A 14,777-nucleotide genomic window follows, 5' to 3' on the forward strand; every position below is an offset into this window, starting at 1 on the left:
ACAGCCACATGTGTCCCCTCCCTGGGCATTGTCTCCTCAGCTGGGATCCAGCAGACAAATATAGGCATGGAGGAAAACTGCAGATGCCTTTAAACAGTTATCAGCAGTGACCTTGAGATAGCAGTATATAAAGCCTGGACCAGGCAGAGTCGTGACACTTTCTGTGTGCTCGCCAGGGTGAGTACCAACCTCTCTCACTTTTAAGTGTGGGTGCTCTGCTCTAACACTGTACCGTGGGTTTGATATGATTAAGGTTTTCATGTGGCTTAAAGTTTTAGCAGTAGTATCAGTAAATATCTAGCCTGTGGTAGTCACTGTAGGATGCTGCTCGAATGGTAGAATAGCAAATACTTGTTTCTTCTCTAACATCAGTGCATTCATTTAACCAGCCAGAATAACCACTTAGGGAAGTGTCAGGTCCCCTGTAATTATGCATCTGAGTGAAATGATTAGCCAGTGCCTGCAAGTCATCTTTTTGCCTTCCCTATCATCTGTGAGAGATGATGGTTTATTTGCAATTTGCAATTTTAAGCAGCTTGTTGGTCCGAGGCATTCTTTAATCCAGCCTGAGTTACAACCCTTGGAGCATTACTGGGCTCCCTTTCCAGGCCAGGCAGTGCAACTGCAGTTGCTATTGCATTATCCCTGCCTGCCCTTAGTGCTACAATCACTTTCAACAGCCCCAGTAAAGACAAAGTCCCTTTTATCCAAGCCTGGATGCACCATCAAATTGTTGGTCCTGGGCATGCCACTTCACTTTATGTAACAGTATAGGCTTTCCACAGGGAGCAGGCATTTTCAAGGCTCTCCTACAGCTGATATACAAGGGCTGGCTCTTTCTGTTGTTGGCTACAACAGATTGAAAGGCAACACCTTTAGCTTTAGCCTTGTCTTTCCCAACTATTCTGCATTTTAAAAATAATCTTGCATCCATAACAAAACAAAATTTCCCACTTCTTGTATCTGCTGATGGAATTGCCTCAATGAATTCTCTGCACTGCAAGGTGTGCACAGCCTGGGCTCCAGCCTCTGCTGTAACTCCAAACACCCAGGCTGCTGAAGGAAAAGGATTCTCTCCCAGCTGCCAGAATGCTGCTTTACACCACAACATACTCGCTGTAGGGTCCACCCTGAACATGAGGGGGAAAAAAGGAAGAGATAAGGAGGTGATAGCTGAGGAACTGTCCCTAGGAGGTCTGCAAATGGAGCCAGGTTGCACAAAAGTGATTCAGAGCACTTTAGTGCATTCTAGGACTTGTGGGAACCTGCCTTGGGTCCTAGAGATTAACACTGGAGGGCCCCTCTGGCATTTGCACATTTAATGTGAAATTACACTTATGTGCTCTAATGATGTTTCTGTTTAAATGTCTGAACTGATGTGATTTCATTGCTCCACTAGAGATGAGACACAGAGAGAGAGAGAGTCTCTGCCATTGAGTTGTGTCTCCAGCTGGGAATTTTAGCCAGTTCAGATGATGTTAAATAATTGGTGATTCTTGTGCTTATGTATGTGATTAATCTTTAAAAAGATTAAGGTTTAAAAACTTACTTAAAAATCTAGAAAAAAATTAGGCTAGTTCTGAGAAAGAAACTTTTTGGTCTACAGCAACAAGACAGAAGGTATCAAGCTTTTACTGCAGCATCGGGAGAGGGCTGGATGTAACGCTTTGGCAACTCTGCTGTCTTAGGGCTTTATGTTCCCTAGGAGGAACATGCTGAAAAAAAATCTGCCTTGGTTGATGAGGAGTTTTTATCTCTACCAGGATTTTGTTAGAAATAAATTGAATTAAATTTTGAAAGACTACAGTGTCTGTCTTGATAGGGGTCTTGAAAATTTATCCAGCTGGCCTGGATATTGCACAGTAAATAAAATAAGGGAAGAAATTAACCTGAGAGTCACTTATGCAGCTTTAAATGGTAGTCAAATGGTGTCCTGACTTAAAAAACCCAAACAAACAAACAAATAAACAAACAAAAATCTCTGAAATTCTAAAATTGTGTGTGTACACCTTGTAGCAGTGCAACTTCTTTTAGACAAGGGCTGGGAAACATGCTGAGTAGTTTATGTGTGTGTAAGTATTTATGTCTAAGTCTGTAAAAAAATCTCAAAAATAAAGAAAAAAAGAAACCCATCATATCTGTTTGATGATTTTAGAGAGTATAAAACAAATTAATTACTTGGCTGTACAAACACAGCAAATTAGTCTCACTGAGACCCATGTCCCCTGCCCTCTCTTTCATGAAAAAAGGCTCCTAAACACTGTGCCCTTGTCATTTGAGATAACAAGTGTAGGTATTAAACTGGACTGATAAGCTGAAAGCAATCTGAAAACATATGAAGCCCTTGCACCAATTCTTGAGATACACTTGCCCTAAGCCATGCCCTACTGCAAGGAGCTGCCCAGCCTGGTGAATTCAGAGGGAGCAGCACCAGCACAGGGCCTCCCAGAGCCGTGTTAGTCCTGTTTTCATTGTCATGCTAATTCCTGAATCGGAGAAGTGCAGGGAGCAGAGCTGTTTCCAGCTCCAGTGCTGACTTTCTGCAGTGAGAGCGTGGGCATACATCCCTGCAGCTTTGCAGCAGTGAAGTCTTGCTCCTTGTTTCCCAGAAAATGCCTGCCTGAGATGGTGCTTTAATCGGCAGAGGGCACAGCCCCAGGGAGACCTGCGGGAGAGCATACCTTTGCTCCAGGCGATTTTGAAAGGGGCCAGAGGAGGCTCCTGCTAAGTGGTTTTTAAAATCACAGCTTCAAGTGGTCCCTCCTGCTCTTAAGCACCATATGTGCCACAAAAAAGAGACAAAATCTTCCTGTGGAGATAACTGCGACCAGTGTTGAGGTTTAGAAGCCTTCAAGACCTGTCTGACTTTTAATAAACTGAGGCAAGGAAGGGTTTCACTAAAAGTGCAGTCTAGTCCCAAATCTGTGTTAGGCATTTGTGTTTAACATTAATTATCCCTTTGATCAGCCACCTGCCATGTTATGCTGAGCTTTTTATATTGCCTGACATTGTTCACAGAATAGATGATTGTTTTGTTTTTTCCCCCTCTTTCTTTGGTAGACTGGGTGCCTTTCTTTTTCCTCTGTGAGCTGTGCCACCTTAAACCCTTGCCAAGATGATGGTCGATATGTCAGAGTTTGGGGAGGCTGCTCCCTACCTCCGAAAGAGTGAGAAGGAGCTGATGAAGGCTCAGACCGTGGCCTTCGATGGTGAGTTGCAGACTCACAGCCCTTTGTGCTGCCTGGGGCTGGTTCAGAGGGGTAAGGGTTACATATAAATGGAGTCAAAGAAATGTAGAGCAAAGCAGGATGCAAAGCCTCCGTTGTCACTGCTGTGCTGCTGATGTTGGTTCAACCAAATTTGGGTTCCTTTATTCTGCAAAGCTATTAAAAACTCCCAGACAGTAACAACTACAAACAATCTATGACAAGTGTTTATCTAGATTTAGAAGCAAGGTGTATTGGTACTGCTCTGCTAAAAGGGGAATAACCTCTCTGTCAGCTTTAGAGAAAAACAACAGACATTGATGTTTCTGTGGCCTGACTAGATGTCGTATTTGCTTTGCAGCTTGCATAATAATGTGATGTTAGCTTTTAGTTCCCCCTAATTTATTTTTCATTAAACGAGTTTCTATGAGCCCTGAGGTTTAGTAGTAAGTGTGAATTCATCAACAACTGCGGCCTTTTACTATTCACAACAGTTGCTGTAACTTAAGACCTAAAATCTTGTGCAGCTGCTCCGAACTCTAAAAAGGCACATACATTACTAAATGTGAGTTATTAATATTGCTATTTTTCAACACAATACTCAGAAGAATGAGAAGGAATAAGGTTAAATCTGATAGATGGCAGTTGAGTAATGTGGGTTGGATTCCTTGAACAGTTTGAAATTCTCTGTGTGACTTTTTAGCAAATGCCTTAATTTGGACTTGAATCTCAGTTCCTCCATCTGCACACTGGTGATAATGATTATGGATTTTCCATGGAGACTGAGGCTTAGCCAGCATTTGTGAAATATTTTGACACCTTGTGCTAGAAGGATCTAGAGGAAGCCGAGCAGTAGTTTCAAAGGAAGACAACATTTGGGAGCCCTATGCCTTCTGCTTCATCACACAGCTTCCCAGCACTGCCAATCTGCTGCAATGCCAGAGGTTTTGTGTCACTTCTGCAGAAAAAGTAGTCCAGCAATCTCACTTAGCTAGGCATGGTGTTGCTGTTTGATGCAAGGCTGTGAACCCTCAGTCTTCTTAATTTCACAGGGAAGAAGAAATGTTGGGTTCCTGATGAAAAGAAAGCTTACGTTGAAGCTGAAATTACAGAAACCAGCGAAGGCAAAGTGACCGTGCAGACAACAGATGGAAGGGTACAAAACTGGTTTTGTCTGATCTGTGACTAACAAGGCCAGAACTGCAAGCTACAGAATTGTTCCTGTTTCAGTTCAGTTGCCTGTTTCATGAGATGGGCTGTGAATGGGAAGGCTCAGTAACTGATGCCAGCTCAGGGTAGGATAACACATGAAAAACCACCAAGGGAAAACCAGCAATGCAGTCATGGGTGGGTGAGCATCAGCCACCGCGCAGCCGGGGGAGGGCTCTGACAGGAGGTTTGCAACCAGCCAGTTCTGGTTTGGTGCACAGAGCTAAAAACCCAGGCTCTAGCCAAATTTCATGGCTTCTTTTGCAGCCTTAGCATTGTACTTCTTACTTTTATCATCTCAGCCTTCCCCCATTCTTCTGATACCTGTGGAAACACACGGTATTGCACACATAGGCAGAGATTGACCCGAAGAGCTTCCCTCTGCTGAGGGAAAAATATATTTTCTTCCATAAGGTGTATGAAGCAATAGAGAATCCCAGTGTCTTCCAGTGTTGCTGTAATTGTTTGTCTTTGCAGACCATGACTATAAAAGAAGATGATGTGCAGACCATGAACCCTCCCAAATTCGACATGATTGAGGACATGTCTATGCTGACCCACCTGAACGAGGCGTCTGTGCTGTACAACCTGAGGAAACGCTACAGCAACTGGATGATCTATGTAAGGGCCACTGCAGGGGTGGATTTAGCGACCTGCATTTCAAGTGCTGACATCGTGTGTGAACATGTTCATTTTACACCTCTGATAAATCACAAAAGTGAGGGTCAACTGAATACAAACACAAAACTGAATGAGTAAGATAGTGCCTGGCTCCTTAGTTTTGCTTGCTTGCCTAGGAAAGGGGTGGTGGGGAACATTTTTTTTTAAGTCAAGGTGGTGGGGAGACCCAGTTTATTTTTCATTTTCTTATATTAATCTATGTCAACGCCAGCCATGGGGATTTCTTTTGCTCCCAGTTAGCTGCATTCAATTGTGTTTTAAATCAGCCAAAGGAATCCATTGGTTTTTCCAGCCAACCCCAGGTCTGTATTTTGGTGTTCATCAGAAGAGTAAATCCAACATTACCCATTTAAATTCTGATTGTCAAACATTTTCTGTGTTTCTCTAATAACCTCTGTATGAACATGTAGGGCCTAAAGCATAGCTTTGTTTGCAGATCAGTATAGGCAGAAAATTAAACTGGCATCTTGCCTTAATCCATTTACTGGTAGGGGTGGATTCTTTTTCTTTCTAGAAAACAGGACAGGGGATTCATGCCAAGGCCCTTCAGGAGCATGTCCTAATGCTATTTTTAGGGGAAAGGACCTGGATTTCACCTGAAACTTTTAGAACTTAGTTGAATTCAATAATCTATGTGCATATAGTGATTGTGCCCATATGATAACTGGGTTTCTTTGAAGATATCTCTCCAAGCTGGGCTAAGTACTTGAAAAGTTACCAGCTGACACCAATTGCCTGGAGTTACAACTCAAAGCTCACTCTTCCTCGGAGTGACCAGGCCCCAGAGAACTGATGTATATCATCCAAAGAGCAACTATAAAGAGATTTTTACCAACTTGGCATCTCCAAAAGCTGAAAAAGGTTCCACAGCTTTGGGGCACAACACTATCATGTGTTTTTTCTCTTTGAACACCCACCAGAAATTGTCTAGAGGTTCTTGCGTACAATTAATAATGGGAGGTTGTTTCTCCTCCTAAAAATGGAGTTCAAACAGGGAAGCTGTGACTTTCCATTGCAATGTCTATTTTCAAGAGGAAATAACTCCCATGGAGCAGCAAGGGACAAAATCAGACACAAGTCTATTTGCTGCTCTTTTGTTTTACTGAAGATGATGTTTCCATTTCAGGTTGACACCTCAAAATCCTTTTTCCCCATTTGAAAACTGTTCAATATCTGTAGTTTTGGTATGAATTGCAATTAGGAAGTCACTTAGAAGATCAGTAATTTCCGAAACTTAGGAAGTCTGAAATTCAATTCAGAATTCAAGCCTAAATCAGCAGCTGGCAATGCCACATCCTGCTTAGTTAACCAAGACTTTTTGCCTTATCACTTGAATAAATTTTTTCACCCTGGCTTTGTGTTACTCTCTAGACATACTCTGGTTTATTCTGTGTGACCATAAATCCCTACAAGTGGTTGCCTGTCTACAAAGCGGAGGTAGTTGCTGCGTACAAAGGCAAGCGGCGTTCGGAGGCTCCTCCCCACATCTTCTCCATCGCTGACAACGCGTACCACGACATGCTGCGGAGTAAGTGCCACTGCCTGCCTCTACCAGCTTTCTCCTCCTCAGTCAGGCTGCTGTGATTGTGCTGCAGGGAAGTGAGTGAGAGCTTCTGCAGCATGGAACAAACACAAAAATAGTCCACAAGCAACAGGGGCTTGGCAGTCTGTGATGATTTTATATACAAGTGTGTATACATACATTTATTTCAATTCTAAACTGCCCTGCCTGTTCCTGTGGCACTCCTGGTAACCATCTGTCAGATGCACAAATTTAGCTGTCTGAGCTGAGTGAATCCAGAAATGAGGCCAGGTCCCAAAGGTCTGTTAGTGCTTTCCCAAGCTCAAAACCAGCCCTCCAGTCAGTTTGCACTCCGTGTCACGATGCCGGTGAGATGTGTGCATTCACAGGCCGGTGAAGGCCAGCCCTGTGGCTGTCACACTGGCCCTGTCACACTGCTGCTGTGACCCTGACCTGTGGTGGCTGCTGCAGCTCTGGGCACCAATCCATGGCACTGAACTCCAGATTTTCCTGTGAAATTTCCTTGCCCTGATCCTGGCATTACTGGGGAAAAAGGAGTTTATCAGCAGAGGGCACCAGCGATGTGCTCACACCAGGGCCTGCGAGGCAGCAGGATAAATCCAAAAGAGACTTGACCAGAACACATGGTGCTGACACTTGCTTTTAAAAAAATGAAAAAGTGCCTTTTTGTGAGGGGACAAAAAGCACCGGACAGAGGGAATGTGTGTCTGGCTGCAGAGATGCTCTTTTATCAGATAAGGCTCCTCAATATGTAGCCTGCCATGATGACTGGAATTATAAAAAGAAAAGACGAATTTAGGCTTAATGACTTGGGAAGCTGCCATGATTTAGCATTTTCTGAACATGATTAATAATATATTAGGGTTGCAGAGTGTTCTAATAAATGCTTGTTTCTGGTCAGGCAATTAGGCGTGGACAATAGACTGCTTAATTCCAGTAGCATGGCCAGCTGAAGAGGAATACGCATGCATTTTAAGGATCAGCCTGTGAAAAAAAAGAGCAAAATTACTTGGGTTGATCTAGTATTGCAGGAGCAGAAAGATCAGACATGAGCAAAGACACACTCAAGAGTAAGAGAATAAATGTTTTCAGAACAGGAAATTACTTTCTTTATTATAGTTTCCCAGACACAGATGAATGTGTTCAACTGACAGGTATTTAATATCAATTTGAGCAAAACACAAGAGAAGGATTCAGGGCAGGGCTGGAACCCGCACTTCTGGAAATCATTCTAGCCAGTTTTTACCTTTCTGTCTTTGCTTCATGTGATTCTCTCCTGTCCTCGCGTGACTGATTCCGGTACCCATTTGCAATTATAATAAGTGATTTGTACACCCTACTTAGTTTCTCTTTCTTTTTTCTTTTTTTCCCCTTCACAGATCGGGAGAATCAGTCTATGCTGATCACGTAAGTTCTTCTTTTTTGACTGATTTGAGACTTTGTTGTTGTGAAAAACTTTGAAGAAAAAAACCCTGATAAAATGCAAGTTGACTCTCAAAATCTCAGCTAAATTGCCTGGAACCAAGTAACTGTCAATTTGGCCATCTGATGGTTAACTTGACCTCCATGAGAAAGGAGTAGCTAAAGGTTTGATGGAGTCTGGCCCACTTCTGATCCCCATCTGGTGAACATTCCATATAGGCATGAAAACAACTCAGCAGGCAATTAAAACTGCTCCTTGCAGGATTAGCCTTTCTGTGGCTGTCGTCTTTGGTTGCAGAGGACTCCTGTTCAGTGTGGTTACTCTTGCTGAAAGTTATGTTTCAGAGTGTTGTGTAGATACATCTAAAGAGGGAGAGATGATCAAGGCACAAAAGAGCCTTGATGGTGTGATGTTTACCGGCAAGCATGAAAGGATGGAGACTTGGGTGTCTCTACAAAGTTACAAGTGCTCTTGGGTAATGCTGGCAAATAACTGCAGCTTTCTTCTGCTTTTCCTAGTTCATTAACTGTAGATACGTGTACTCTAGGGAATTAGTCTGGATGTTTGTAATTAAACTTCACGTCCCTAAAAGAAGCTTGGTGTCGGGTGGGTTTGCACAGGACTTCTGAGCTCAGCTGTATGAAGAATGAGTTACTGCTCTCACAGGATTGCACCTCTTCATTCAGTCAGTTTGAGGTATTTCCACAGAAATGGCTGAGCAACAGGCTGCAGGCACCAGAGTCAGAGAGTCTGAGAACAGCCTTGACGGGAGGAGCTGGCTGGACAGGGTTTAAAAGGATGAGTTGTAGCTGTTTGAGCAATGGTTTTGTTTTCTTCTCCTTTCCTCTAGCGGAGAATCCGGCGCTGGCAAGACTGTCAACACAAAACGAGTCATTCAGTACTTTGCCACAGTGGCAGCCCTGGGTGAAACTGGTAAAAAGAATGTAAGTCTGCTGCTGGCTGACTCATTTCAGACTCCCAAGGTTCCCCTCTTTCTTGTGTACGACTAACCACACGAGACTGCAGTACTGAGAGCATGCTGTTCTGAAAGGAGAAAGGCACACATGAACTTACCCCGCTCCAGATGGAGCAGAAACACCACCCCTGGTTCTGGACAGATGCTTGTTGATACCACTTTTTTTTTTTTTTTTTCCTCAGGAGTTTCAGTTTTTGTGTGTGCTAAATATCCTTCTGATTGTGTTAAAACTGGTCAAAAGATGAAGAGGCTGTAAAGAATAAGATTTATTTTTTTTCAAATGGAAAATAGTCTTCAAAAAGACTAGGATTATAACTTCTCATCAAAACATCTGTTTCATTGAAAGCCTTTTTGTCCACAAAAAAAGGATTGCTTTCACAAAAGATATTTTTTCAATCAGCTTTTCTGTATTTCTGTTTGGATAAGTGCTGTTCTGCTTATAAGTGCTCTCTAAGGTTACAATGAATACTGCATTCATGCTGCTTTTTATCTTGTGTTTCTATGAGCTTATTTGCTATGAGCTTCATTGCACTTGAAGGGTTCAGTGCTCTTTTGTGGTGAATTAACTGATTCCTGTGAACTGTATTTATAAGGCCAAAATTTCAGCCATGCTTCAAGTCTGTGTGCAGAACTCACGTCATCAAACTCTAATATACATTCTCCTGAGGCCTGCAAGGCTTTTTTAAGAAATGGTTGAGTTGTCCAGAGCCAGCTTCCTGCATGCAATGAGGCTGGTGCTCATTGTGGTGTCTAAAACCTGCTGTGCACATGCAACACTGGTACTCCCATCCCAAGCTTACTGTTTGGACTTCCACTGCAGAAATCTACCTGGTTTTGCTCCAGAGATGTCCTATGATAGACCAAAACACCCACTAAGTGAACAGAGAAAAGAGACTGCTGCTAGGTGGCAAGAATAAAAGAGCATAAATGCAGACAGACAAGTTCTAGGCAATAAGATTGTGCCCCACTTGAACTTTTGGATAATTTTGGGGTAAAAAAGGGTGATGAAAATGCAACCTGACCTGATAAACTACATGAAACATCTTCCAGCTGCAATATCTGGTATTGCACCATTGTGATGTATGGTGAATGTAAAGTAAAAGCCACACTGCTGGTGTGTTGGTGCCCACGAGATAGCTAACCTTGCTAATTGTTATATTTTATATTGTTCTCTGTGTTAGTATTCACATTCTCTCTCTTTTTTCTCTCCATTGTGTTCCTATTTTGTCAACAGCCAGCTACGAAAACTGGGGTAAGTCATCAGCTTTGCTGTTTTATTTTTGCCTTGCAGAATTGGTGTTGGGCTCTGTCAGATGTGCCATGAGCCTCAGCATTTCACTTTGTGTGGTTCCCGGGTGGATAGGGAACGATCCCTTGGAGCCTTGGCAGGAAAAGTTATCCACTTCCCAAACTGAGCTCTGTGCAAGCAACAGTTAAAGCTTTTCTCATTTCCATGAATCCCGAATGTTAAATCAAATGCATTCTAGTGCTTGTCACTGTCTTCAGTGGCCCTCTCCTACACACATTCCTCATTCCTCAGATGTCCCCACATGCTCCCAGTACACTAGGTGATTTCTCTCACATGCAGATGGCACAAGATATAAATCTACAAAGCCAAACAGTAGGGAGCAGCAGAATATTCAAGGCCTTTTAATGCACTCATAATTGACTGATGGTCTCAGTGTTCTGCCATTCACATTGTGTCACCCCTGGGGTGAAGCTAAATAAATCACTTTGCCACATAGGCTCAGCTCTGTAAGTGAATGCATGGCTGAGCTAGAGCTGACAGCTGATGTGGCCTGTAGGTTTCTCAATAGTATTTCAACCTTCATTTCTAGGGAACCTTGGAGGATCAAATCATTCAAGCAAACCCAGCCCTAGAAGCTTTTGGAAATGCCAAAACCCTGAGAAATGACAATTCCTCACGTTTCGTAAGTCTGCAGCATCATCCAGGGACGTCTTATTCAACAGTGGCCAGTTAATAATACCTATGCCATAATCCCTTCTTAGATTGCATTTTCCCCATTAAAATTATTGGATTTCCAGAGTGGAAGATTAACATAGTAGGATCTAACAAAAACCTGAAGAGAAATAAAGATCAAGCTAGAATAATTGTTTAAACTGTTTACATTGTTTAAAATGAACAGAAGAAAAGCAAAACCCAGTTTTAGAAAGCCTTTTGAACAGCAGTGGTAGATCTTCCTCAGAATTGCGTCTGCATTTTTTTCCTACCCCTTTTTCCACTCGGCTGTCTTTCTCCCTTCCTATAGCAGCTGTACTTTGCCACTAAGTGTCAGAAATACAGCCCAGCCCCTGCTCCCTCCCACATCCTCCCCTGTGCCAACCCACCCTGCAGCAGTACTCCTATCCTTGAGCCATTAGGTTTCCCTTTTTGGCTCAGTAAGCTGTCCCTGCTTGTCCCTCCGTGCTGCCATCACCTTGGGACTCTCCTCCTCTCCATTAGGTTGGCAGGAGAGCAATCCTCTTGGGATCTCTGCCTCTGCCACTTTGGGTGACATTGTCTGAGAGGTCCGAAAGGAATGGCATAAGGATGACAAGCCTGAATTTGGAGCCCATGCTTCCCTAACAAATCCTGTTAAAAATTAAATTGGAAGGGGTGGAGAGGACCAGAGGTTGTAAGCATCTGTAAAGCTACACAGTTGTATAAGGAGCTTGTCAACTGGAAGTGAAATTAATTATTTTTGTGTGTTTGAATATAAGAAACTAAATAAAAACTACTAATTTTTTTATGAATTGGGAGAGATGGATACGTAAATGTAATGGGCAAAGCTGTGTAAAATCACAGCACTCTTCTGACATAAGTAGGTGCATGTAAGTTGGGACTGCAAATGAGGAGAAGCCAAAAAAGGAGCCTGTGTGTCTTAAGCCCAGGCTTAATGCTCTGAGTCCCGCATTACAGTAAACCTGCATCATGCAACTGAAAGCTGTGTGCTTTGCCATATCTTTGCCTGGCAAATAAGTACACTATTATCCTTTCTCCACAAGCAGATTACATAGCTCTATGTATAGATTTAGGCTTGGAAGACAGTAATATCATTGTTTGATATTTTTCATTGAAAATATGCCTGTGCAAAGCCAAAGAGTTTGCATAAATTGATTCTTTGGGCCAAATGATTGCCTTCAAACTGCATTCTTTGTTTCCCTCTGTGTATAGTATCTGCACTAATTAGAATATTCTTCTGTGTGAATTAGGGTAAATTTATCCGAATACATTTTGGAACTACAGGCAAGCTGTCATCTGCTGATATTGAGATTTGTAAGCAGCAAACTCTCTCCTTTTAAAAAATACAATTGCTCATCTGAAAGCTGCAAGACCCTTTCTCACTGAATTTTCCTTTGTGTGACTAGATTTATTGGAGAAATCCCGAGTGATTTTCCAGCAACCTGGTGAAAGAGACTATCACATCTTCTACCAGATCCTGTCAGGAAAGAAACCAGAGTTACTAGGTAAGCATTGTGTGGATCCACAGCTTTTAAGAGCCTAAAACTGAATAGACAGTGGATAAGGGGTTAGGAGGCAAACCCATGTGCAGAAAGGCCCTTATGCTTCCACTTGATGAATCTGAACTTCCACTGTCAAATACAATCTTTTAGAGATGTTGTTCCAGTGGCAGCAGCAGAGACCATTTTTCTTTTATTACAGATTAATCTAATGGGAATAAGACTCAGGCAGGACTTTTAAAACAGCACTATAAAGGCAAAAAGTGTCACACTGAATTTGTGTAATCCAAGGTCTCAAAACATCTGGAAAATGCTATGCCTCCAAAGCATTTATGGTGATAAAACTTTAATTATCCAGATTTCCACATAGTTTCCTCTTTCTGTCCCAAGTGACAAAACTGACATTCCAGCATGTTGTGTAGCAGGAGAGAATGTTCAAAGCTGCCTGCTACTGATTATGTGATGATTACCCCTTTCAAGCTTCCTCTGGCTCAGCATGGTCCCACAGACCCGCTGGAGAAGGGTGGAGAGAGGCCGAGATACTTTGAATAAAACCTTCACTGGTATTTAAGTGACGTAGTTTGCTGACTTTAATTTGTGCTCTGAAGGAACAGATTTTGTAAAATATGTTGGAGGGTCACTTCATTGCTCTTCTACACTCCCACTAAGCCATAGCAATCATAATCTCTTTTGAGGTCTTACTATCCTAACAGTGCGTGGTCAAATCCCTAATACTCTAAGCTTTACGTGGCCTAATTAATGGCAATTACGGGAAAGATTTCAAGGAAGCTTTGCACTGAGATTCCTGTGAGAATCCCTGTGCTGGGAAAATGCTCTGTTTCTCACAAACTCTCTGTGTGCTCCACAATAGCACACACCTTTCTGGCCAGCAGGAACATGTCTGCAGACTCTTGAAGAGGCTGAAACCAGCAGGGCCGTGTGTTTTGTAGACAAGAAATATATGTGCTTGTATATAAACACATCCATATCTAAATATGGATAAGTATTAATATCAATAACTATGGATGAACATAACTATAAAGTCATTTATATCAGAGTGACTACATAGCAAAGTAAGACAAGCTTATAGAGAATAAGATTTCATATAAACATATAGTGATAGCCATTTATTTATGATATATTATATATATTTATTGATAGCCACATACTTAGATTTGTAGAGGTGTGTGCCTGCATAAAAAGATTGAAATCTAGACCAGATCTCAGTCTGGGGAATGTGGGTGAAACTTTCAGTTGATTTAAGGAAGCAGGATTCTGCCTGTACTTCTAGAGGCAGCTAGCTTTGTGGACAACCGCTCCGCATTTTTGGGTTTTGATATGAAGGAATGACAATGGACCAAGCCATATTCTGTCTTTTGTTTACCAAAAGCCAAGTGTCTTCTGCAAATGATGCTGGAAGTCACTCTTCTCTGCATCTGTTATAAAAAAGGAGAGCCATGCCCATACTTCCTGTCTTGGATCATACTAAAATCTTTTTCTCCTCTCTATTTAGATGGGATTTTTTACCCCTAAAAGCATGTGAGGCAAAAAGTAGGACTATGCAGGAAATTATGGACTCAATATGCTGCAATACATGCTCAATAGATGTGTATGCACAGAAGATGCTAATATGCAGTACTTCCATACTCTTTTTATTCACTTTCTCTACAACTTCAGATTAACATAGTAGAATAGGAGAGTTTCTGGTTTCTGCCCTGCAATTATTAAAATAAAAACAAAACAACGCAGTAGTGCAGAGACAAATGTAGGTTACATTTGATTTTTCCATCTCCATTTCTGAGGATAACCTGAATGGACGGCAGTTTTGACCTTGGCAGTTCTTTTACAGACATGCTCCTGATCTCTACCAACCCATATGACTACCACTTCTGCTCACAAGGAGTGGTTACAGTGGACAACTTGGACGATGGAGAAGAACTGTTGGCAACAGATGTAAGTCTGTATGGATATGACTTTGGGTTTCCTAGATCAGGGGAGGAAGACTACCGGGAGGAGCTTGACTTCTGTCCCTGAAACTGTTGGACTACAGCAAAAGCAGGATTGGGTCTTAACTACATTCAGACTGTGAAGCACAAGGTCTGGTAAACTGTTACACTTTCGAATCTGGCCTTGCTCCATGTAATGTCCACCTTTTATAATTTTTATATATAAAATGCTAGATGAAGAGAGCTCTCCCCTGGGTCCCCTGCCACTGCTGGGTCTTCAGGGTGTTCCAGTGGCTGCTTTGGGTGATAACACCCCTTGGCAGGATAGTTA

The 14,777-nt window shown here is 42.3% G+C and overlaps 1 protein-coding gene across 1 annotated transcript in view; it reads left to right on the top strand.

Moving 5' to 3' along the window:
* Positions 1-14,777, top strand: part of MYH15 (myosin heavy chain 15) — a 52,611-nt gene that overhangs the window by 7,075 nt on the left and 30,759 nt on the right. Inside the window, exons 2-12 of the mRNA XM_071433489.1 lie at positions 3,061-3,209; positions 4,259-4,362; positions 4,893-5,036; positions 6,468-6,624; positions 8,019-8,046; positions 8,913-9,006; positions 10,273-10,290; positions 10,877-10,969; positions 12,252-12,315; positions 12,408-12,506; positions 14,350-14,453. Coding sequence (XP_071289590.1) covers positions 3,116-3,209; positions 4,259-4,362; positions 4,893-5,036; positions 6,468-6,624; positions 8,019-8,046; positions 8,913-9,006; positions 10,273-10,290; positions 10,877-10,969; positions 12,252-12,315; positions 12,408-12,506; positions 14,350-14,453 — 999 coding nt within the window. The 5' untranslated portion in view covers positions 3,061-3,115. The remainder of the gene's footprint in view (positions 1-3,060; positions 3,210-4,258; positions 4,363-4,892; positions 5,037-6,467; positions 6,625-8,018; positions 8,047-8,912; positions 9,007-10,272; positions 10,291-10,876; positions 10,970-12,251; positions 12,316-12,407; positions 12,507-14,349; positions 14,454-14,777) is intronic.

Source organism: Agelaius tricolor, unplaced genomic scaffold (genome assembly GCF_023055355.1).
Source record: "Agelaius tricolor isolate 1412-34295 unplaced genomic scaffold, bAgeTri1.0.p SCAF_9, whole genome shotgun sequence".
NCBI lineage: Eukaryota > Metazoa > Chordata > Aves > Passeriformes > Icteridae > Agelaius > Agelaius tricolor.